Below are 27,145 nucleotides of genomic sequence, written 5' to 3' on the forward strand. Positions count from 1 at the left end.
TGTGGCTGCCACTCAAAATAAATACATCTGTGTAAATTCCAGTTTGCCTGGTTTTTTTCCTGAAGGACAATGTCAGTTGAGGCAACAGCCACAGCAGGCAAGCACGGTGCCCTTCTTCCCTTTTCTGTATTCTGCATAAGTTAGTCTTCCAGCCTTTCAGTTTTAGGAAATGGGCTTGCATTTCCCTTAAGAAGGTGCAGAACAGAAGTAGATTAAAAGGAAAGAAAAACACAATTTGTTTAGTCATATCTATTTATTCAACAAGAAATCCTTCACAACAATTTCATACAATATTTATCAGAGATTAGTGTTGAGAAAATTATCTCCCCCTACATAGAAAAATACAGATTTTACCACTATGAAAACAATCAAGACAAGGACCATGAGAACATGTGAAGTCCGGCACCTTGGCATATCAAAAGGAAAGGAGTAAAAATGGGGGGAGGATGGGGAGAGAAAAAAATCAATGAACATAATACTTCATTTTAAATCAGGAAATTACAAAAAAAAACCCTTCATATTGTGCCCTTTTTAAAAATACATAGCAAGCAAAATATGTCATTTTTATTTTGGAATGTCACATACTTAAAACAACCAGAATCAAAAGTAAATTTGAATTTGCTTTTTATAATACCATTATGAAATTATCCTTCAACTTCAGCTGTAAGAGCAGAAAAAAAATACAACCTACAAAAGGTTATACTCAGAAAATCAAGTTCATAAAATGAGTATTGTCTTGGAAATGTAGGATGCTTGTACCTTTAAACTGTTCAGAGAGAGAATCAAAGAAATATATATCACTTACAGAAAACAGAAACTACATCGAGATTAATTTGCATCCAGTTAATAGTATTTCCAGAGGAAAAAAATGTCACTGGTTTAAACCTGGGTAAGAAGATGTTGGAAAACCATGGTAATTTGTTTGCCATTTGACTTGACGCCTCACCTGCTTTAGAGTACCTACAACGAACTTTGACCCTCCCCTTTCTCATTCCCTTTCAAAAGGAAAAAAAAATGAGACTCAAGAAAAGAAATATTAAAAAACTGTTTCTAAAATATGTTTATGATATTTCTGAAAAATCATTACCATTGTTTTGCAATGGCTTAGCCAGAGCTCTAAGATTTTTCCTTGGACAGACATTTCAATGATCCCACAGGAAAAAGGATTCTCCAGTAATTCATCTCCTCTTCGGAAGACACAAAAACAATCAAGCAATTTATTTTACCTAGAAACTTAAAGAAAGCCATAAAACCCTTTCATGACGTAAACAGACCAATCTAAAAACATGAGTTTAACTCCTGATGGTATTGAGAAGCTCTAGCTGGTGACTTCTACTTTTCTCACCAGGTGAAGAAACCTCTATAAAGTAGAAAATTCAACGGACTGGGGGTGAGGAGGCTAGGTTTTTATTCCAGCTCTGCTACAAACTTGCTGTATGACCTTGGGCAAGTTACTTTATGGAATCATGAGTTTGGAAGAAGTCCTAGAGGTCACCTAAACCAAGTCTTCCCTGAAGCTGGAATCACCTACACTAGAAAACATTTAGTGTTCATTAGACACCACTACCATCACCCCTCCCAGTGATAAGGAGGCAGCCTCTGTGGGTCTTGCTCTTTCCATTACCCTCATGAAGCAGCCCTCTAGGGCTTGGTTTCCCCTCCTCTATCAAATGAGGGCATTAGATTAGATGGCCCTATACTTCTCCCTCAGATCTAACATTCTATGAGACTATAATTTTAAATAAGCAGTGGAGATGAAAAGGTCCAGATTTGACTCTGAAAATCAAGTAGTTCAAAAAACACCACTCCCCAGTATACTTACTTGGGTGAGAACTTTAATCCCCAAGAAGATAAAGACATGGGTGACTGACTAGATCTTTTCCTTCTATCATGAAATCAACTTTTGTCCTTTTATAAAAACACATTAGAATGAATAGCTCTATGTGTGGATTCAAAATGGTTGCAAAAAAGAAAAGTAAATGAACTGATAATCAATTATCTCACATAAAAATGGACTTATCCTCAGTCTTGCTTAACCAAAATGAGGAAAGGGGATTGAGAGGAAGTAGGGAAAAGGGTCAGTCCTTCTGAAGCAATGAAGGGGAAAAAAAGAGAAGCAACTGGGCTAACTAGTTCACAAAAGTAAAATTGGTTAAATATTACAACTGGCATCAGTAAAAGCAATATTAAAAAAGACAAGATCATAGGACCATGCTATAAAAATAGTGTTTACTAACAATAAATTTACATCTTTTTCATCTTCATGATTAACAAGTGCTTATCCGACAACTTGGAAGGCACCGAAGGTGAAGTAGTTACTTTATATTTGTTTAAAAAAAAAAAACACGAAAAGACAGAACAGTTATCAAATTTTCAAATCAAAACACGAGTAATAAATAGTTTATTATTTTTGTCATGGGTTCCTGAACCCTTATAAACCTCAACATATACAAATAGTTTCACTTCCTACGATTTTAATCGGAGGAAAAACTGGGCCCAAAATGGATATAATCTAGATAACAGGCCTGATTCCCTCCATGGTGTACAAAGGAATTTATTTTCCACAAAGGGGAGAATTTGAAAATGTATTTCAAAATGGGTCACATTCTGAAACAAGAGACAACTGTCTCTTTGGAACTAGACAAAGCTTACAAAGCACAGGAGTGAGAAGCAGCATTCACAGGGTCTCTATCTGGCCATGTTCAAGTTGGGTTGGGACCTAGAGGGGGGAAGCTGCTACAACCATCCTCCTTCCCCCTGGCAAAGCATGGCTACCACCACTGGCTTTGGATTGACCAGTTTACATTTATAAGAACTGATCATTTGCTGTTATCATATCTGCAGAAAGGAATGAAGTCTTTTTGGGAATACATTTACGCAAAGGTAAGGGAGGCAAAATCAAGGCAGAAAGAGGAAGAAAGTAGACATAGAGAATGGGTTCTTTACAGAGACACTGGGATTAAAATACCTCTTTGTCCCCCTCATCTGAGCTTCCCACTTTCTAAAATACAATTAGAGTACCGTGTCTTTGAGGTTGCTTAAGATATGAGGGCCACCATCTAGGAGGATCTTCAATTACTAAGACCCCCCATGGCTGAACTAATGAGACTTCGCTACTTCTATATTAAGAAAATCCCATGCCCTCCTCCCTACCGCCAAAAAAAGAAAATCTATATTCATTTATCCTCTTATTTTGAGTGAGATTATCAGGAGAAACTTTGGGAACCAGCCCTAATTCCAAAATACACATATACAAACAGCTATTAAAAATGAGGCCCTCTAACTTTAGACATATTCTCAATGAAAAGGATGTTAACATTTCTGATAATCCATTGTTTTCTTTCAGCAGAATCCAGAAAATAGGGCGATTATACCTATATTCCAAGATATCCTGACCTTTGTCTATAACTCCTAGCCAATTTATACATGGTACCAACAGAGAATGTTGCACTAGCAAATGATATGAACGTAAGGTATATTTCCCATCAAAGATGTGTAAACAATAATCAAAATAATATCATAAAATCCATACACTATCCAAACTTATTATATAAGTTAAACTTTATTACAGACAGCTAACACTACTTCAGAAATTGTATCCAAATTGGGGCGGGGGGCACATTCTCCAGTCCAAAATAAAAAAAGGAAAAGAAAGATAATAATGAAAAGAATTAAACAGAGTATACCACTTTACTATCCAATCCTGCTAAATCTTTCCAAACTCCCAGATTTTAAATAGGAGCACAGTACTCATAGCTGCTACAAATTATATTATCCCATATATCTGAACAACTAAGTACTGTGACTATTTCTAAGGCAGTTTCTAAGAAATGTAAATATCTTAGTTCCTTTGGTCACATTCTCTCAGTGAGGCAATTTTTATCATTCCAACAATTTGAACCTTACTGAGAAGTTGTATACAAGGTTAGAAGAATTCCATCTTAGGTGTGGCCCTTAAAGCATTCAAAAAAGGCACAAAATCAATTCTGATGATGAAATGTAGGGGTACTCCATCTGGTTATGGTGGTAGTCTGTCAGTAAGTGTCTAGCATAGGACTACCCCACTTAACATTGATTGATTCAGAGAAAACACACTGTCTGAACAGAATGATGTCATAGAGGAGCATGGCAGACTGGCCAAGGACATTTAATCACAGTAGAGTTTACTGATGCTGCAATGGGATTTGGTAGCAATATTTCCCACGAGTTCCTTTTATTGACACAAAATCCTGATTCAGGCAGTGCAGTGTTAAGCATGTCTACACTCGACCCCGTTGTTACAGCTTACCTGGAACCTGATCCTCCAGACAAGCGTATAAGAAGGAAAGATTCAAGGCACTTCTTTCCTATCTGTCTCCGTGTTCTAGCTTCAAAAGAGCACCCACGTAGACTGCTTCCTTCTAAAAGGACAGTACTTGAAGTAGAGGCAGTGAGCTGGAGTAGTGAGAAATCTGGTCTCAAGTCCTGGATCTAATAGTGAATAGAAAGCTAGAACATTTATTAAGCATGTATTACGTGCCAGGCACTGTGACCTTGAGCAAGGTGCTTCACTGCTCTCTTGGTCTTTTTCCTCATCACATAAAATGGGAATAGTAATTTCTCTCTCCTTTCTTGCTGGGTCATCCTAACGAAAGGTCTTTGTAAAACCTTAGGAACATTGGAAGGGTCCTTTGAAGCCATCTAATCCTGCTCCCTCACTTTATAGATGAAAAAACTTGGGTTCACAGAAGGGAAGTAATTTGCCCAAAGTAAGAGAAAGTAAGGGACAAAGTCAGGGCAGGAACCCAGCTCATCTGATTTTAAATCCCCCACATTATATAGCTGTGGCATAGAAATATGAGTTATTAATATTAAGTAGGCAGAGATACATTTTCTTTAGGTCCTTTAGTTATTACTAAAGGGAAAGGAGGTTTTCAGAGAGCAGAAAGTCACACTGAGACATCCAGGTCCTGGTACTCTACTGAAGTGCTAGCAATCAATGTATCTAGAACAAATGGACCAACAGGACTACCAAGAGTCCAGGAGGAATTCCATTCAATCCTGCTCCTGAGTACTGATTAACAATCAGCTTCTGTCACTAACCGCCTCTTTTACCTACTGAGTTGGCCTTTTTCATGTCATTTTCTTTTAGACAATCCTGCTATAGCAACTGCAACAACTCAACAGTTTCATTTCAAGGCTTCTTTTTGTTTCTAACAAAAGAGAAGGAGAAATGGCACAAATGGGGTTCCCAGGAGGGAAGCTATCAAAATAGATCCAAAGTCACATGCTTTTTCTATCCTGCTGCTGAGACAAATCATACAGATAACAATGGAAACTCTGCCTTAACCAGAGAGGGGATATAAACAACTTTGACCTACCCTCGTGGAAAAGGTGGAGATCCGAGGACTCTTCAACAAAACTACAACTGTAGACTCTACCATACCAAAGTATAAAGAAAATCTAGTCATGCAAGACTTTGCAGTTATTCAAGGTTCATTAAAACAATTTTTTTTAAAAGAAGAACTAAACAGTTCCCTTCCTTTACGGCTGATTCATTGTAAATGAGACTTCACATATTTGTGCAGACAAAACACGTCATGCTTCATCTCCACAGAGACCATCTGTGGTTCAACCTAAGTCTGAATCACACAGGAAGACAGAATGAAACCCCAGGCTTTGAGACCACAAAACAGTTCCTAAATAAACCAAGAAAAGTCATTCCCAAAGCATCCTATGCAGAGTGTAACACAGGCAAACAAGCATCAGTTTAGAGGAGGAAAAACATCACAAGGGCATTGGCAGGGTTAGATTGTGTCTCTTCTAGAATTCTTCAAGGTTAAGCAGATCTAAACTGAACAAATCCACAGAGCTGGTATTTGGGAATGGGTACTACTTCCTTCTTCTCTTCTTCCCAAGAAATCTTTTGGGTGTAGATATGCCACTGACCAACACAAATGGCAACCTATCCCACAGCTCAGTACGCATAGAGTTCTTTCAGAAAACAGGGGCTTTCCTATTCTGTCTAAAAAATATATATTTCATTTAGCTTATTTTGGATTGTACCCAATTCAATTAACTTTATCTGTAAAATATTCGTCTTTTCCTATCTTTACCTGGAACCAGGAATAGTCCAACATGTTTGTGAGACGATGACGTCTCTAGACCAAAAAGACGAGGGGCATTATTTTCATCCTGCAATAGTCTAAAGAAATACTAAAAGGCAAAGTTATGCATATTTGAATGGTGTAATGTGGAGAAAGGAAAGAACTAGAAGAATATATCATTCCCATGAGGGAAAAGTATCTTTTCCATTTTTGCCATGAAAATAAAAGTACTTTTATGAATGACATATGTAATGCTCAATGCACAATTTGTCACTTTTCAAATTAAGAGAAGTCCCACATTCAGAATGCCAGTACACTGTTTAGTCTGCAATAGCTGCCTTAAGTTATTAAAAAAAACTGCAGTCTATTAAAATTCAGTTTATCCTCTGATGACACATTGGCCACATCATGAAACAGAAAAGGCATGAGCAACGTTTCCTTCAACTTTTTAACACCTTAAACTACAACAAAAATATGTTCAGACTGTGACTTATGGGAAATAATAAATTTAAGTAGGTATGATTATTAAAACTAAGATTTATTCAGATACTGGACTTTAACCAGCAAAATATTCATTTTTCAGTTTCAAATTTACATATGGCCTTCATTGTCTGTTTACAAGAATTATAATAGAAGCAATGCTAGTGTATTACCTTCACCCCAGACTAGATCCACTTTATTGACCATATGCTCCATATTTAAATTGTATGATTACATATTATGCTGTATTTGAAATGTGTTTTATTTTCTTTCTGTTCACTAGTCAATTACAAGGAAATACATATGCAAAAACCCATTTTCTGTGGCAAAAAGAATTTAGAAATAATTGTAAGAAAATAGATCCTTCTAAAAATTCTGTCACTGGTATACAATTATGTAGGTAATAATTTCTAACTTTGTGATCTATCAAAAGATCAAAACTTTCCATGGACTGTATTCATATTTGTCATGTAACTATACTCTCTTTGCAATTTACTTCATAATCAACTCTCTTCCTTCCGCAAATATAAGAAAAGAGCATTAGCTCAATCATCCTGTTTTTCCTAATGGTAAACTGTACATTTTCAGATCACTTGAGAAAACTTTAGTAATTGTCCTGTCTGGTATTCTCTCTATATTTGATTTCAAAGGTAGCTTTCTAAGAACATATATAGTAGAAAAACTTGAAAATAAATAATAACTAATGAAAAACAACAGGTTAGAATGGTCCTTCTTTTATATGATTTTGAAGCTAAGTAATGGATCAGAGGCATGATTCTGTTCTTTTAAAAATTAAAAACAAAATAACCTGATAGAGCACTTAAGCACATGGGAGTCTAGTCACTAGTTGCATTCTATGCATGTTTGCAAAGGTTAAAGCAATGCGTAGAACTAAAAGATCAGATCCAGATGTCACACTCTTCCTGCAATCATTGCTAAGAAAATTAAATCAAAAGTTGTCAAGAAAACACTAATACTAGTGAGGTGTGTTCAAAGAAGAGTGGAAACACCAAGGATGCTTTCAGGTGTAGAAGACAACACAATTCTCCCCAAAGTTAGATGCAATGATTTGGAGATACTGTATGGGCCACCTAAGCAGAAAATGAACAATAAATGCTTATTTAATAATGGAACATCACAACTGAAGTTAAATGTCATATGAGGCTCTCAAAGTTAACATTAAGTTAACATACTTTTAAATACAGGAAAACTAGACTTGGTACTTCATATGCCCAAAATGGGTAATTTTATCAGTCTCACACAATAAAGTCATACTAAGTAAAATATGCAATGAAGGAAATGCATTTAAATCATGCAGGTACACAGGTGTGTATGCACCCACACACCTGCTAACACATAGTATACAGTCGAAGCTGTGCACTAAATCTTTCAGTAAATAAATGCCAGGGATACCTACATTTTAGTGAAAAATTCAGATTCTCTGGCCAGCAGTGAATGTTCTTTTCCTTGGCAAATACCAACTGTCAAGCTGGAGAGAGATTTGTAAACATTTAAATCAATCCAAACTATGACAATCCAGCAAACTAAATGGTGTTTCCCCCACATATACACACACACTCCATAGATATAATCTTCAAGAGAAACTTCTCTCTATAAATTCCAGAATCTAAACAAAAAAGAAACCTTAAATAGAGTATACTGACAATATTGTATGATAGTAACTTCTCTTCCTAACAAAGAATCTGAGGCCTGTGATAAACTGTAGTGACTTTCAAATCAAAGATAGAATATCCTTTAAAGCAAAGAATGTGTCTGTTATCTCCCCAAGTGCAAAGCACAGTGCAGTAAAATTAACAAATATTTGATGAATGAAAGAGTGAATATATTATGGTTAATATAGTCTTAGTGAGTTGTCTTACTGTACTCAGCTCTTTGGGAACTGTCTAATGACTCCTCATGGCATGGAGGCAAACGCGGGCTCCTCAAATCTAAGCAAGCAGAGCCCAATGTGGTAGGTTCCATAGCAATTCAAAATCTCTTTGATTTTGATTGCAGACTCAGAGTCATGCTCCATATCTGCTGTCTGAGAACCAGTCAAATGAAGCAGAGAGAGGAAGACTCATTACCAGAAGGAAGACCACAAGGAAATGAACTTTTTTCAGTCACAGAAACTCATGAAGACTTAGATTAAGGCATAGGACAGGTTGCAATTTGCAATCAATGAAAGCAGGACCCACACAGATGAAAAATCATGAATCCCTGCACTGTTGAAAAGGTATGGTATGTAAAAGAAATCCCCATTTAAATCTGAACATTAAATTAACTGGGATACTCTCAAGTTTTTCTGGATAAATGGGAGCTTTTTTCAATTATATTTGGTTGATCGGTCACACACAATACTTGTGATCAAAAGAAAATGTACTTTATCATATATAGAAGTTTGTTCTAGTACCATCATATACTCCTATGACCTGAAAGACCTTTTTGGGTATAACACACAGGCAAAGAATTGATTCTGGTATGGTGGAGAGATTGACATATATATGTATATGGTATGTGTGTGTATACACACACATATTTGTAATATACACACATACAAAGAAATACCCAAACATCCCATCTCTGGTTAATGGAACACAGTGGTGATGTGTTTTGGCTAGGGGAAAATTCTCCAAATTCAGCCTCACAGCATTCAGGTTAGGTAGGAATGTGGGAATTTTGTAGCCCACTCACACTCAAGAAGTTGTTTGTGGGAAATGTCATGTGACTCTGTAATGACCAGAAATAAAATGTAGCCTTCCCAATACAGAGTTCATTGTTAGTTAGTTAGGAATTGCTAGATGCTTTCTATCCCCAGCGTTTCATATCTGTAAAGTCCAAAGCTGACTTCTGTCCATGCTACCAAAGTTTTCAATTCCATAATTTGCTTCACAATTTGTCTCAGCTGTCCACAGGCCCCCAAAATAGACAAGACCTAAGGGGTTATGTTGGAAGTCAAACATAAGCATGGGCTGTGAGTAACTACAAGCATTCTCTGTTCACAGTGGTCACCCATGAAGGCTGCTGACTGACCTAAACTGGTGCCATTCACCCCTTATTTTCTAGGTAATCACATTTAATCTAAACTTGAGTTACATTTTTCATCTGCCCTCAAACTTCTAACCCTGTCATGAAGACACCTGACTGAATGCTAGTTTATAATGAAACCATATGCAGCCTGTACGCAGAGTTAACGTTAAAAGTTGAAAAAAGAGCCACTGTAATAGTGTGGCCACTCCAGAGCACTTCCACCTTCAGAGTTGTTGAGATTTCTGAGTTTGCAGCCAGGACATCTGATGGAGTAAGTGAAGCTCCTAATGATGTTGTGAATACTCTTTGCCAAAGCCAGCTGTTTTCTTAAGAAGGATAAAATTAAAAATTGTACGAAAGTTTGATATGATGAAATAATGAGAAATGATGGTGGGAACTCAGGGGGAAAATCAAGACAGGGAGGAGAGAGAAGAAAGTTTTCTTTGTTGGTGACTTCTCTCTCAGTCCACAGTCCTACTCAGAAGCTCCTTCTCAAGTGTCTAAGTGCTGTATCTCAGGACGGCTATCCACTTCTCGTGATTCTGTCCGTGCACGAATGTATTCGTTGGTGCTCTGCTGTCGAATGTTCATTCTCCATTTCTGCACAGCTAAGAAGGTATTTGCAGCATACACTGCTGTCGCCAAGAAGCCAAAAACCTAAAAAAGACACCTATTGTAAGTTCTCCAGAGCACATCTGCCATGGATGAGCCACAAAGTGCAAGGCACTATACAAACGGATTTTATGTGGGCTCTCCTAATGACCCAGCTCAACAATTCATGCTGTTACCTGTCAATATGCTTGTTGTCAATGACATTATTGCTTTTAGAAGTCTCAGAGTACAAGGAAGTTGCAGCTTTGATTAGACTGTGAACAGACTTGCCTTCTGCCCTTTTGGGTAGTGCCTGGCACATAGTAGGTGCTTAATAAATGTGAGCTAGTTTACTATAATGAGCAGTATATATATATATATATATATATATATATATATATATATATATATATATATATATATATATATATATAGGAACTTGGGATCTACTTTATACTTTGGTCCAAATATGTGACTTCAATGGTGTAGGAAAATCCTCGTGGGGAAACTCCATCAGCCAATGCACATAGTTCTATTGCCTCAAAGAGGTTCAATGATTCACCTTGGGTCATAAAGCTAGTACGTGCTAGAAGTGGTCCTTGAACCCAGATCTTTCTGGCTCCAAGAATCCATTAGAGCCCATTCTTAGAGTCAATAAAGGTACTTTATTTCTACCAGATCAAATGCCACGTAAGGATTTCTTTCTATGGTATCTTTCAAAGAAAAAGGTAACAGAGATATTTGTTTCAGTGTTACTACAGCACCGTCACTCAGGGAAACCTTACGGTATGTGAAAAAGACAGACAGCTGGGGTTCTAGCACTAATTCTACCACTCGATTGCTCCATGAACTTTCTTTGGGCCTGAAATTCCTTATCTTTGAAATGGCTGAGTTAGTCCAGAGACAGGATTTCTAGGGCTCCTTCCACCTCTTTTCTGAAATTCTGACGTCTCTCCAAGTGCCAGCATTTTATGATCTAACGTGAACTCAATGGGGAAAAATCACAACTAAAGTACACAACAAACAGGATGTGATGGAAAATCCTTAGATTTAATAATGCCTTTGATTATCAACTTAGACCTTCCCTGTTTTGGTACGGTTTCCATAATGTGTGGAAGATGGACAGAAGCCACGCTACACAATAGAGAGGAAGACTTTCTGGATTTTAAACCAGAAAGAGGCACTGACCCAGCTCCATTACCCGCTCTTTGGGGAAGTCATTAACACCGCTGGCTCTCAGGCTCTTCATGAGTAAATGAGTAACTACTCATGTCATAGCTGGTTGTGAAGAAAATGTTACATAAAGGTAAACTGCTACTACCAAGTTCACACAAAGATGCCCTTAAGGTACCCAACTCCTACCTATCCATGTTAAATTTCTGGACTTTTCTCTAATGTTACTAGGCAAACCCTGGCCTTTCTCTCCTGCTGGACTGATAATATCGTGGAAGGAAGGGGAGCAAACTCAAGCTCGAGAATTCTAGATCAGCATGAACTCCATCACAATGGAACTGAGCCCACAGTAACCCATTTGCTTAATCACAGCTGAAATTAAAGAATGTGAAATATAGTGTGTGTGTATAAATACATTTTTTGACTTGTTCTGCTGTTTCAGATGTGTCTGACTCTCCATGACCCCATTTGGCGTTTTCTTGACCAAGATACTGGAGCAGTTTGCCATTTCCTTTTCCAGCTCATTTTATGGATGAGGGTTAAGTGACTTGACCAGAGTCACACAGGGTATAAGTGTCTGAGACCAAATCTGAACTCACAAAGGTGAGTCTTCCTGACACCAGGCCCAATGCTCTATCCATCATACCACCTAGCTGTCCCAACATTAATGTACATATGTACATATGATATATATTTCATTCTTCATGACATGTGAATATGTACATTTCACATTCGTATATGTGCTATATTCTTTCATTCCAACTGCAGTTAAGCAAGTGAGTATATATCTATCCCCACACACAAAGGGGAGATTGGATTTACACCCCTATAACTGGAATCTATTCAGAGGAAGGAAGCAGTGACAAGTCTAGCTCAGGATTCTAGGTAATTGATTTTCAGTTATAAACTTGTGACTGTTCGCTTACTAGACTCTAAAAAACCTTTCCTTCTGGAGCTTTGAATTTGGAAACTACTCCATGATGCCCTACCAGACCCCAAAACTCATCAGGAAGGGAAAACTCTATCCCCATCTCTATACTTCTTGAATTCTTATTAATCCATTTTTTTTAAAAGCTCAACTCAAAAGCTACCTCGTTCATAAATATCTCCCCTCAGTAGTAACAACCAACATGTCCATGAGATCTCACGTGGTACTCACATGGCATCTCTCATGCAATATTGTGTACAAAGCTTTCCATGTGTCTTACTAAAACACAAATTTCCTAAGAACTAGAACTTTACTATATTTAAACTTTTTATCTCCCTTAGTACATAATTCAGGACTCTGAATACAGTAGGCATATAATAAATGCTGGTGGTAGCTATTCCTCAATACCAGTTGGGATCTCTACAATTCAAATGAAAGTATTATTTTTTTTTAGTCAGTTAAAGGAAAATTTGAACAAAATACCCTGGGGTGGGGATGCAAACCAGGATGCATCACTCTGTTTGAACTACTTTGTTCTCTTACCACAGCAGTAATTTCTGCTCCAGCTTTATGGTTCAAAGCAGCAAGTACTATGGAGGCGATAAAGAAGAAGAAGGTGCTGAGTCCAGTGTTGACCAAATCCTAAAAGGGGGAAAAGTGGTGGTGTTATTTAACAACGACTGTCCTAGTTTTTGCTCTTAAAGTAAACAGAGAACATTCAAAGTAAGAACCACAATATCCCATTTTCTATATATTTTGTACTTTATACAACAGAGGTAAGGGTGAGAACAGAGGAAATCAGAGACATACAAACTGAGGATGCCACAGCACAGTGCAAATACATTTTACCAGTTCACTAAGTGGTACTGGAACTTTCAAGTGATTTCTCTTGCAGAAATAGCAATTGACAGCAAATCTCTCGATGGCATCCCAACCAACAGCCCTTAATAAAATTCTATTATAAAACTCAAACACTTGACCCAACCCAGTGTGGCCTGGACCCAACTTCAGCACTCTTCACAGATAGCCCAGTGCCCACACTCTCAACATAAGCCTAAAATTTGCATGAGCAAAGGTGGCACACTTTCAAAAACTTAGAAGACCCCCTCCTCCCAAGCTCATTCCCCATAATGAAAGATAACTTGGTTTTAATATAAAACAAGAAAAATTTAAATCGGCAATGCTTTCACTTAATGTATACAGATTTTCTTTTTGATTCCTGAATACCAGATCAGACCACAGACCCAGTACTCTGGATATTTAACAACTGCCTTGCCAATGGCACCTAAGTCCTAACCGGGCTGTTGCTGTTGCTGGTTCAGTCATTTCATTGTGCCCAACTCTTTGTGACCCCATTTGGGGCTTTCTGGGCAGAGGCACTGGAGCGGTTTTGCCATTTCCTCTTCCAGCTCATTTTACAGATAAGGAAACTGAGGCATACATTACCCAAACTCACAGAAGCTAAATTTTATTATAGACAGCTACCCAGTGGTTCAGAAATTGTATACAAATGGGAGGAAAAAGCATTCTGTAGTCAAAAAAAAGGGGGAGAGAATAAAGCTAGTAATGAGAAGAATTAAAGAGTATACTCCTTTATTATCCAATTCTGCTAAATCATTCAAGCAAATTACATTTGTCATCTAAACTCCCAGATTTAAAATAGGAGCATAGTGCTCACAGCTTTTGCAAACTAAAAGCTCAAAAGCTCAAGGACATCAAGGGAATCAAAGGGAAAATGATGCGGAAGAAGGTAGCCTAGACGTATCAGATCTCAAGCTATATTATAAAGTGGTAATTATCAAAACAATCTGGTACCGGCTAAAAAATAAAGTGGAGGATCAGTGGAATAGATTATGTACAAATTACATTATAGTATATGACCGTAGCAATCTAGTATATTATAAACCCAAAGATTCAAATTTTTGGAACAAAAACTCATCATTTGACCAAAAATTCTGGGAAAACAGTATAGCAGAAACTAGATATAGAACATTTCAGACCATATACCAAGATATGGTCAAAATGGGCACATGATTTGCACATTTTACAAAAGCAAATTAAGTGAGCATGGAATAGTTTATCTGTCAGATTTATGGATAAGGGAAGAATTTAGGACCATAAAAGATTTAGAGAGTATTATGAAATATAAAATAGATAATTGTGATTACATAAAATTAAAACATTTTTGCACAAAGAAAACCAATGCAATCCAAATTATAAGGAAAGTAGAAAAATTGGGGGGAAATTTTACAACAAGTTTCTCTAATAATGGTCTCATCTCTCAAATATAGAGAACTGAGTCAAATTTATAAAAATACAAGTCATTTCCCAACTGATAAGTGGTCAAAGGATATGAACAGGCAGTTTTCAAAGGAAATAATAACTACTGATTAGAGAAGTACAAATTAAAACAACTCTGAGGTACCACCTCATATCTATCAGATTGCCTAATATGACAAAAAACAAAAATATTGGATGCTGGAGGGGAAGTGGGAAAAGTGGGATACTAATGCCCTACCGGTGGAGTTGTAAACTGGTTCAACCACTGTGAAGAGCAATTTGGAACTATGCCCAAAGTGCTATAAAACTGTAGGTCTATATCCCAAAGATATCCAAAAAAAGGAAAAGGATTCCATGTACAAAAATATTTATAGCTGCTCTTTCTGTGGAGTCTAAGAAATGGAAATCAAAGGGATGCCCATCAATTGCGGAATGTTGCTAAATAAGCTACGGTATATGACTGTAATGGTATTATTGTGCTATAAAAAATGACAAACAGGATGATTTCAGCAACACCTGGAAAGACTGACACGAACTAACACACAGTGAAGCGAATAGAAGAGCAATGTTGCTCTATGAAGAATTGTGCATGACTTAGCTATTCTCAGCAACATAACGATCCAATGATCTGTCTCCGGAGAAAGAAGTGATATGTTTGAATGCAGACTGAAGCATGCTGCTTTCCACTTTCTTTCATTTCTTTTGTTTATTCAAGTCTTCTTGTACAAAATGACTGATATGAAAACGTTATACACAACTGCACATGATTAATCTCTATCTGCTCACTGTCTCAGGAAGGGAGAAAGGGAAGGACAGAATTTAGAACTCCAAACTTTAAATAAAAATGTCAAAAAAAACTTTTAAAGAAACAATTTTTAGAATGACTACTGTCCAGATCACGGCGTCAGCAAATCGCTCACTAAGCATTCTTAAGGTGTGCCAGGGACTCTGCGAAGCACTGCTAGGGACACAAAAACGGTAAAAGCCAGTCCCTGCTTCCAAGGAGTTCACAGCCTAACGGAGGAGACAACATGCAAACGTGCTATGTCCAGGATAAATGGGAAATAATCCGCCAAAGGAAGACTGAGAAAGGACTCCCTGCAGCAGGTAGGGTTCAACAGAGATCTGAAGGAAGTACTGCCAGGAAGCAAAGACTAGAAGCATGGGATGGGGCAGTCAGTGAAAATACCCCCTTCATCTCAGTGTCAATAGAAGACAGAGTGCTGGAGCGGGGCAACATGGTTAAGGTGTAAGAAGAATGGAAAGGTGACAGGCATGGTGACAAGCTGTGAACACGAGGCTTCAAACACCAAAGAGATGATTTTGTATTTGCTCCTGGAGATGATAGGGAGTCACTGGAGTCTACTGCGTTGGGGAGTGTGACGTGGTCAATCCTGTCCTTTAAGAAGATCCCTTTGACAGGTGAGTGCAAGATGGAAAGGGGCCTCTGGCAGGGGAGACCGAGCAGCAAGCTCCTGCAGCAGTCCAGGTAGGATGCAATGAGAGCTCATGCCAGAGTGATGATACCATCAGAGGACAGAAGGGGGTATTGGGGAAAAGGGACCTAAGACAAGAAGACAGTGTAGATTTAACCTGGTTGTCAAGATGAGGAAGATAAAAGAGGGTAGTCTGTGCAGTGATAATAGCCTGGAAAAGAAATGAAGGGTCAAGCGACTGGAGGTCAGTGTAGATGAACAAAAGAATCTGAGGTTACAAGGTAGAGGAAAAGGTGGGACAGTAATAGACTGTGATCAGCTAAATGAATTTCAGAGTTCATGAATACAGAAGTATGTTTGCTAGGGACAGTATGATTGAGGGCATCTTTGTATTTGGCTGAGGTGGGGTGGAACAGGACATGGGAAATGATTAAATTGAGTAACTGGGAGATCAGGGTGTGGAAGGGAGAATCCATTACGTGTTTTAAAATCCTCTAGTATGAAGGCAGAAGAGGACAGCAAACTGTGAGCCAGGTGCTGAACCCACTGAAAAAAAGGGGAGTGTCCAGGAGGTCTGCAGACAATAGCTACCATGATTTTGATTGAATGGTAGATGTGAACTGCACAAACCTCAAAGGAAAAGAGGGCACTGAGTGATGGTGGTACAGGGTGAACCTGGAAGTGGAAATGGGGAGCAAGGAGTATTCCAACTCTCCTACCGCAAGCAGAAAGTCAGAGAGAGCAAGCAAAAGTACAGCCAAAGGTGGAAAGAGAGGCTTTGTGCCCTGAGGGGAGCCAGGTCTCAATGGGAGTGTGAGGATGAAAGGAATAGAAAAGGAAAAGATTTAACATAAAAGTAAGTTTGTTGTTTATGGATCAAGAATTCCAGAGAAAACAAGAAGGAGTGGATAACCTTAGACTCGGACACTGGAGATTTCAGGGTAGTGTAGGACAGGCAGTAGGATGAACAATACATGAGTTGGTCCATTAGAGAGAAGACAGAACACATGGTGTGCTCCTGCACTACAAACTGACAGTGAAGTAGGCCCAGAATAAAACAGGGGAAGAATAGGATTCTATTTGGGGAAACTGCACACTTCTTTCAGTGATCTCAAGATGTTCCCTGACATAAAAACCCACCTTTCAATACTAATATTTTTCTGGTGATGTTACTAAATTGCAAAATTGTTATTATTATTAGCAGCATTTCTGAAGTACTTGACCCACAACAACCCAATGAGGTCCATTGTGCATTATTCTCATTTTACAAATGAGAAAACTGAGGCTCAGAGAGTTAGTGCTTTTCCAAGGTCACACATACAGAAGCAATAAAAGGTGACATTAATATTCTGCTTTAAGGTTTTCAAAAGAACTTTATAGACCTCTCATTTAGCCCTTACAACAACCTTGAAGGAAGATGCTACAGAGATTACTACTTCATAGATGAAGAAACTCAAAGGTAAAGTCACTGCCCATGGCCACAAAACTAAGAATGAAAGTAGAATCGGAAAATCTCCAAGTCCTCACCTGACCTTTCCACTACAGCATCTCTAGTTATCAAGGACTGATCATGAGCGATGCATCCTGTTAAGACCTGGAGACACAAGAAAAAACAACAAACCAAGAAGCTTACATTTGTACAAGGTCCTCAGCCTTCAGGATGGGGGGCAGGGGGCTGAACAAGACAAACTGCAGACCTCTCTACCCATGTACCTATCAGATATTTCCAGTTACATTTCCCATAGGAGTCCCAAAGTCACCATGTCTACAGCAGAGCTCATTACCTTCCCCTTCCTAAACCCTGTATCTTGAAGAAGACCACCACTCTTCTAATCTTCTGAGCTCCCTTTGTCTTTCTCTAGTCTTCACTGTTTCACAACATATATGAAAAGTTCAGTACCCTGCTTTTAAGCACAAGTCTACTGCATACTTTTTTTATTAACTTAGATTTTTCTAATTTAAGCATTTCTCTTTTCAGAAAGATAAAAACTCCAAACTGGCAGAACCTCATTATGCCTTTAGGAATTTCTCTAACACAAGCTACTGTGGAGTTACAGCATCCTAGAAAACATTTCAGAGTCAAGAAAGAGCAAAGGTTCAAGTTCAAACCAAACAATTATTAAACTTTCAGCACAGCTTGGAGATTTATATCCCTAAGACTACTCCCCCTTGATGAAGTCTCTTTTCTAAATGGTCAGACATAAACTCAAGAGATGATTCCATTAACTGAAGTAATCAAAGACTTTTTTCCTTCTCTTGGGCAAATTATGACTCTAATCTGATTAAGGCCTAGGAAAGAGGCCCTGCTCTAGATGGACCAGCCCAGTCACTAGATACTGCCTTAATTCTATGAAAAGAGAAAACAGAGCACCAACCTCAGCTGCTTATCCAGTTTTCTCAAAGAAAGTGATTACTCAGCAGGGATGGGGAACCTGTGGCCTCTCAGTCCTTAAGTGTGGTGTGGCCCTTTGACTGAATCCAAACTTCACAAAACAAATCCCTTTAATAAAAAGATTTGTTCTGTAAAACTTGGACTCAGTCAAAAGGTTACACTTGAGGACCTAGAAGGCCACATGTGGCCTCAAGGCCAAAAGTCCCCACCCCTGGACTTTTGATAAAAGAAAAGAAAAAAGCATATATGTGAAGTCCTAATTCAGGGCCTAATCACCTGTCATCTTCCTGCATACCTGTTCTCCCTGCCTCCAGTCTTTGCCATTTACAATTCATACATCCCACAACTGCCAGCTGCAGTGGCTCCAGACTCTTTTATTTAGTATTCAATGCCCTTCGGAAGCTAGCTTGAGATGAGCCCTGCCCCAGACTTACTACTTATTACTCTCCTTCACATACTGCATTCCAGCCAAACCAGCCTTCTCCCTGTTCCTCACACATGATGCTCCATTTCCGACCTGAACATTTTTGTAGCAGTGGTCTTCACCTCCATCTCTCAGAATCCCAAACTTCCTTCAAAGCTCAGCTCAAGTGGATAAGGTCCACACTGATCCCCTCCATGGCAAAATTATGTGTCCTGATTTTATATATAACTTATATTGACTAATCTGGGTTCATGCTATTTACCTCACCTCCCCAAAGATTACAAATTCCATGAAGACAAGGAGCCTCTTTCACTTTTGTCTCTGTATCTACAGCACCTGCCATGGTACCTGATACATTAAGTACTCAATAAATTAATTAAATGAATGAAATGTTCACTGCAACATAAAAAATACCCCATACTCTGAGAAATGACAACTGAACTACTCCTAGAAGGAAGTAATACAGAAATGAAAACCACAGCAAAACAAGGTACTTCATCAAATGAACATCTAGGTTTCTGAAACTATATAAACACGAAGGCAAGGGAAACTAATACCGCCACGAACGCGTACGCTACCTAAGGGACACCCACAGAGGAAAAAATCAATCAGCAATCATTTATTGGAAGCCTACTACATTCCGAGCACTAACTCAGGTCCTAGAGAAACTGATTCTTAATGAAATTGTCAGTACAAACAGTTGAACAGAGCCCCCATGGAAACAAGTACACATGCCTCTTCAACAGAAGTTGGCAACCTGCAGTGCTGCCTGTTTTGGTACCCACTGTGAACTAAGAATAGTTTTTAAATTTCTAAATAAAGTCTTATTGAATTTAAAAACATAAAAATCATTCTTAGCTCAGCTGTATAAAAACAGGTGGTAAATTAGATTTGGCCATTTGGCTGGGCTAATTGGCCCACCCCTATTCTACATGAATATAAGCCAAGGTCTATGCCCTCAGGGATCAATAAAGACAAGACTGACACATAGGAAGCATTTAGTTAACATATAATTAGGAGCCAAATTATAGGGTATAGAATCTAAGTACAATATAAGTGGGTTGGGAGCAGTCACTTGAGGAGTGGACAAAGGGACAGGGGATCTGAAACTGGGGCCATGCCAGCTGCTTTGGAAAAGTGTTCAAGCTGAACAAGAGAATGCTAATGAATAGTAACAGGTTACTATAAACGGACAGGTTCATGATTTTATTTACTATTTCTATAAGAAATTATTTAATTGCAACATCAGGACACTATAATTGGAGTTCAAAAACTATATAACTGTGGACAGGGCACTAGACTTCTCTGATAATCAGTTTCCTCATCTGTAAAATGAAGGCAATATTTCTGCTACTTACCTTGAAGGACTCTGAATAAAGTGTCCTGTAACTATATAACTATATAAATGGGAGCTGCCGCTATTTTAATAAAAATTCAAGTGAGACAGGTGTTGCATTTTCCTAAGATAATTTGCTAACTCAGCTCAAACAGTGGACAAGAAAGTAAGAGCAGCAGGAGGCACGGTAGAGATGAGGGGAACAAGTGTGACATAAGCAGAAGATAGTGAGGACATTTGCGAATCTGGAATAAAAGGTTTGATTTGGGGAGAAGTTGGAGATAAGGCTAAAAAGACAAAATAAGGCCATATAATGGGAAAAACCTTCAGTGGCTCTCCATTAGCCTTTTGAATACAAGCTGATTTCCTAATCCTGACATTTGGGGCCTCTCATAAATTGGCTCTCTTCCCTTTCACATTCCCTACATTTCAGCCACATCCCACTATTCTTACTTCCCTCACTACTGGCTATACTCCCTTGTGTCTGTCTCGGTTGACCCTATCTCCCAAGACTGGAATTTCACTTATTTTCATCTGTTGAAGCTTTTCCATTCCTTCAAGTCCCAACTCAAATGCTACCTTCTCCATAAAGACCTCCTTTAACCTGCCTCTCCCCCTACTTCAAGTACAAGTCATCTCCCACTCTTCAAACTTTCCATGTTTTCATGCCTGGCTCTTTTGCTCTCAACATATTCTTTATTGTATCACACTGATCTGTGTAAGTGTCATAGTCCTTCCCCATCTTCCACCTAATTAGACTACAAGTTTCTCGAAGATGGGACAGGGACTGTTATATTCTCAAAGTCTAACACATTTTTTTTTTTAAAGTTTTAAAGGACATTTTTTACATCACTCACAGTGTCTCTCTCCTTAATGCACCACAAAAAAGCCAACCAACATCAGTGATCTGCCTGGGATTCCCTGACAAGGTGATCATCTATTCTCCAAGAAGTGAAAAGTTAAAGACCAAGAAAAGAAGCCACAAACTCATGCAACTCTCTGGATTGCAATGCTTCCTCTAAGAAACGTGAGGAACAACACTAAACCAGGCTGATACAGGAAAAGGTTAAGAGTCATAATAATCTTGGCACACAGACATTCATTCATCAAACACTGCCCTTCAAAGTAAGTTGTCTGCTGAACTTAAGACCAATTCTGCCAGTACTATAGAAATATGCTTTGCTTAACTTCATACGCATAATGGGTATCATACTACTTTGCCTTCTCAGTGGGTGGAAGAAGGGGTAGCGGGAGGGAGAAAACTTAGAACTCAATTTTTTAAGAAAAAAAAAAACAACGGCTCTTTGTAGGTTTCATGTACCACACTGGTAGGGCACACTTACTGAGCCAAGATAAGAGACAAATGATCACATTAAGTACATGGTGCCTCCCATTCCATTCCATTTGGTTCTATTGTTGTGCAGAGTATACAGAATCACCAAATGACAAAATTAGTTTCTTAGCCATTAATAATTTGTGGTAGATCCTTTGGTTGATGGCCTCAATAAAGCTTTATCTTATTGGAGTTCAGAAAGGTCTTCTGGCTACTTTGCCAGGTATTTTTGCTTAATTTAGCCAACTGGCCATTCCACTGCCCTGATCCAGCTTCAAGAGAGAAAAATTCGTGGTAGGGGAGAGTTCTGACCTTCCTACTCTAGCAATTTCTACCAGCAACAAGGGCAAGTCAAGCCAAATAACATAGATTTAGTCACATATGATGGGATACCTTAACAATTCCAACTATAATAAATACTTTCAATACAATTCAATTCAAGAATGAGTGATTTCACTGGTGCAGAGATTCCCTCTGATGCAGAGCTTGAGTGCATGTGCTTGGACCCCAATTCTAAAATCACATTTCTCTTAAAAATCACATTTCCCTCTAACCTCAGAACACTATGTCAGGCAGTCTCCCTCCAGCTTGGGACAGGCTGCCCCAGCAGGCACCGTTATCTCCCTTCCTGCCGCAGTAGCCAGCTGCACCTATAGAATTTATCACTTCGAGCCAGATGCACACTGACTGAACTGGCTGTGCTCTGGGTCATAGAGACATTTGCTACTCATTGACCAGTCATATGTATCCTAGACTTGGACTTACCTCTACTCCCTTACATTAATCTTGTCTAACAAGACATTGATGAGAGAAGCCCGATTTTTTCTGGTCAACCCTGACCATTGCTTGACTTAGTGACGTTTCAGGAATAAAACCACACCTTCAAGTAGTTCCCCCTTAGGCTATTTTCTGATGAATTTTGGGTAAAATACCTGCACAGCGGATATCAAAAGTGCATGTTCCTTTAAGAACTGACCACTCCTTAACCACTCCCTAATCATACCCCAAAACACCTAGTTAGCATATTTGGCACACATCTTACTATAGAATAATTTATATAAACTTTATCTATAACTTTTTTCAATTGCAGGTTCCCTAAGAACTCTTGCCTGCTGAAAAGTGTAATAATAAACTTTTTTGCCTACCTGACTTAAAATTGCTTGAGTCCAGTGAATTCTTTCCAGACTAGGTTGACAGGGATCTCTAGTTGTTCCTGCATCTTTCTTGACCCTCATCACCTCCACCAATACATGTTTGCTACATAAATGTGAAACAATGAACAAAAAAATAGCCAGTACCACTGGAGGGTAGAGAGCTGCTATGCCTAAGGTGAAATATAGCAGTAAACTCTAGAAACCTGGCTCTCCCTTTTTTCTCTACCTCCTTGCTTCACCACTCCTGGCAAAGGATTGGGGAGGCAGAAATTTGATAAAAGATAATTATAGCTAAGCTTTGGGGAGTAGAGGGATAGAGGGCCAACAGTAAATTACAGGATTGGATCTGCTCTTTTCTGTGAACCACAGAGGTACCGGGCCCATTCTAGGCAAAATTTCACAACAGGCTAAGTTTGACTTGGGGCATTCTCCCACCTCACTTTCTATGAACGCTTTTCCCTGCTGTTGCTTTTTGTATTGGCCGAGGATTCTAATGTGGTTTGGACATCTAAAACTCTCCACTGTAGTATCCCACCCAAATCCTGTCCTTTCTTCTTTATTCCACTTCACCAAAACTATTATTTTATCCATCTGCCTAACTGATAGGCAGACGAGATGAGATAATTCTCACCAAGTGATGATGGTGACTGATAGTTTGGCCTCTCCATCTTTTGAGGTGTTTATTAACCTGAATGAATCTCTCATTAGCAACAGTTCAGACAGAGTGCAAAGAGTCACTTAGGGGCAGATGGCTGGTCCTTAAATCCTACTAATCTAGCTATTCCTCTAAATGAGTCAATCCTGAGGTGGGGGAGGAGAAAGAAAACAATGTGTCCTCTACATCTTTTTTTTTCTGAATGGAAGTCGACAAATTCTTCCTGTTTATTTCTTTCCCCAATTATAACGAAATATACTGATTCCATGTCTTTTGAGAGGCTCCAATCTAGTCTAAGATATGCGATGTCCACATCCAATCTTTAACAATAAAGGGGAAGAACTCAAAAGTCACAAAGTAAAGGACTGTGCTAACCTAGACCTAAAAATCCATCATTCTCCAAAGCCAAAGGTTACACCATCCCTCCTGACTTGTTCCACTTCCAAACAACAAAGACCAGGTTAACCTAGGTTTTCAGTCTACAGCTCTGAGAATACCCTGACCATGGGTACTTTCTATCAGAAATATGACAAAATCTAGTTGTCTGGACCTAAGGATCTTCAGAATGGGACTCCAAACATTCTGCCTATTCTATCTTCTTAAGTTAATCTCAAAAAGGTTTGATCTCATTATACAAAAGTAATATAAACCTAAGATATTTAGAAGAACTTTAACTAAAACATGAGTTTCTTGACCCAAGGTCCATAAATTTTTTTTAATATTATAACATATATTAAAATATAATTGGCTTAACTTTGTAATTCCATATATTTTCTTTTTGTACATTTAAAAATGTTATTCAGAGAAAGGGTACATAGGTTTCCTATGTCTGTGCCCCATAAAAGGTTAAGAATATCTGTATTAAGTATAATATCCAATAATATTCAATCGAATAAAGTGATCTTCAAAGGCTCTGCTAGCCTAACACCATAAAACTGCCACCCAAAGATCAGTTTAAATTGGAAGAAGCTCATCAGTAAGACCACCTTCCACGTTAAAGAAAGGGTCGTGTCACCTAAATTAATTTACTTATTCAGTGCCATACCAATTAAACTACCAGATAATTATTTTCTACAGCTAGAAAAAATACTATCAAAATTCATCTTGAAGAACAAAGGGTCCAGAATATCAACGGAATTAATGAAAAGAAATGCTAGGGAAAGTGGCCTAGCCCTACTAGATCTCAAATTGTATTATAAAGCAGTAATCATCAAACCACTTGGTACTGGCTATGAAACAGAGAGGTAGACCAGTGGAATGGGTTAGGTACTCAAGACACAGTAGTCAATGAATATAGCAATCTACTGTTTGATAAACCCAAGCACCCCAACTTTTGGGTTAAGAACTCACTGTCTGACAAAAAATGCTGGGAAAACTAGATAACAGTGTGGCAGAAACTGGGCATAGACCAATGCCTGACACCATATACAAGAATAAAGTCCAAATGGATACCTGATCTATATATAAAGACTGATACTATAAACAAATGAGGGGAGCAAGGAATAGTGTATTTGTCAGATTTATGGAGAATGCAGAAATTTATGACCAAACAAGAGAGAGAGAACATTATAAAGTACAAAATGGATAATTTTGATTACATTAAATTGAAAAGTTTTTGCACAAACAAATCCAATGCAAACCAAGATTAGGAGGGAAGCAGTAAACTGGGAAAGAATTCTTGCAACTAGTGCCTGTGATAAAGGCCTCATTTTATAGAGAACTGAGTCAAATGTACAAGAATACAAGTCATTCCCCAACTGATAAATGGTCAAAGGATATGAACAGGCAATTTTCAGAGGAAGAAATTAAAGCTATCTACAGTCACATGAAAAAATGCTGTAAATCTCTATTGATTAGAGATGCAAATCAAAACAACTCTGAGATACCACATCACACCTATCAGATGGGTAACATGACAAAACAGGAAGACAATAAGTGCTGGAAAAGATGTGGGAGAGTTGGAAAACTAATTCATTGTTGGTTGAGCTGTGAGCTGATCCAATCATTCTGGAGAGCAATTTGGAAGTTATGTCCAAAGGGCTACAAAAATGTGCATACCCTTTGACCCAGCAATATTGATTCTAGGACTGTATCTCAAAGAGAACATAAACATGGGAAAGAGTCCCACAAGTACAAAAATATTTGTAGCAGCTCTCTTTGTGGTGGCCAAGAACTGGAAATCAAGGGGATGCCCATCAGTTGGGGAATGGCTAAACAAGTTGTGGTATATGAATGTAATGGAATACTGTTGTACTATAAGAAATGATGAACTTGTACTGGGTGAAAGGAGCAGAACCAAGAGATCATTATATATAGTAACAACCACAGTGCGCAAGGAATTTTTCTGATGGACTTAGCCCTTTGTAGCAAAGCAAGGACCTAAAACATCCCCAAAGGACTCGAGGCAAAATGCCATCCACATTCACAGAAAGAACTATGAAATTAGAATGCAGAATGAAGCAGAATATTTTCTCTTACATTATGTTGTTTTGTTTGGGTTTTTCCCATTCATTTTAATTCTTCCATGCAACATGACTAATGTGAAAAAGTGTTTAATAAAAAATGTATTTGTAGAACCCATATAAGATTGCATGCCATCTCAGGGAGACAGAGGGGAGGGAGGAGGAGAAAATCTAAGACCTGTGGAAGTGAATGTAGAAATCTGAAAACAAATAAATAATAAGAAAGGTTTTTAAAAAAAGGATCTAATCTACATGTATGGAGTATCCACAATGATAAAACTACAGAACTTTGACATGTTGTATGCTTACCATTTATGACTAGTTACCACAAGCACAGTAACAATTATCATCCACCATGTTAGGTTAGCTCTGTTCCACATTTTAATTCCTCACAATATCCAAACTCTTCATGGATGCTTAGTTTTCATGGATCTGATACTCACTTGGCATGGACATCTATTTGTAACTTGAAGAAGTTAAAGAGAACATTATTCCAAGGGCTATGTAAATTCAATCTCAGATCGAGGACTAATATGACAATCTTATAGCAAACAATTTCTGAGCAAACCAGGGGAAGTAATGAATAGTTTGCCCAGAATGAGAGGAAGAAATACAGAAAAAAAGGACGTCAGTCAGGCTATAGATTATATGGAGGAGGGAACAATGGTAGATGATGGTTCTACTGACCTCTACCATGATCAGAACACATTTGAAGAAATGGGTCTAGTTCCAGCAACTATCTTTTTGAGTGGACACTGACAAATCAAACATGAATGCTGGGAAGGCCTTAGAAATCTACTCAGTGTCCTCATATTATAAGGAAACCGAGACCCAAAAGTAAAGTCAACCAAGGGAGCTAGTACTGAAGTCAATACTTCAGACTCCAAATGCAGCAAACCACTGTTTTCAGATCTCTTCAATTCACCTCTTGTGAGGTTTTCCATCCAAGCTATAGCCCAGAGACCTGGCCCCATGCAATCTTTTCAAAGAACTAAGGCCTGAGTAGAATAAATATCACCACAATAAACTGCTGTGCTAGGAGGAAGCTCTGGAGATCCATTCTCTCCTAGTCAACTATAAAACAAATTACACTGATTTTCATTAAATTAAGCAGCTTTATTAAGGGGCTGTACCTTTAAGGGGAGCACAATAAGGTATAAATATGCTATTATTTGGGTTGCAATTCAAAGGAAAAAAGACAATTCAGGAATAGAGGAAGGTTAAAAACAGGGCATACAATAAATAAGTAACACTTTAAAGGATTGTAAAGCACTATAAATACCTCATTTGATCCTCACAACAATCCTTTGAGGAACATAGTATTATTATCCTTAATTTATAGACAAGGAAACTGAGGCAGAGAGTTTATATGATTCAGTCAGATT

General features: G+C 38.3%; 1 protein-coding gene across 2 annotated transcripts in view; it reads right to left on the bottom strand.

Annotated features, from left to right (window-relative positions):
- Positions 1-234: 234 nt before the first annotated feature.
- The window catches only part of CMTM4 (CKLF like MARVEL transmembrane domain containing 4), an 82,381-nt gene continuing 55,470 nt past the window's right edge, over positions 235-27,145 (bottom strand). The window contains exons 3-4 of one of the 2 annotated variants that reach the window (XM_072635927.1): positions 12,832-12,930; positions 235-10,253 (exon numbers count right to left, since the gene is read on the bottom strand). In XM_072635927.1, the coding sequence (XP_072492028.1) occupies positions 10,089-10,253; positions 12,832-12,930 (264 nt within the window). In that variant the 3' untranslated portion in view covers positions 235-10,088. Of the gene's footprint in view, positions 10,254-12,831; positions 12,931-17,531; positions 17,599-27,145 lie in introns of those variants that run through there. The other variant, XM_072635928.1, reaches the window with a different exon arrangement.

Source organism: Notamacropus eugenii, chromosome 1, assembly GCF_028372415.1.
Source record: "Notamacropus eugenii isolate mMacEug1 chromosome 1, mMacEug1.pri_v2, whole genome shotgun sequence".
Lineage (NCBI taxonomy): Eukaryota > Metazoa > Chordata > Mammalia > Diprotodontia > Macropodidae > Notamacropus > Notamacropus eugenii.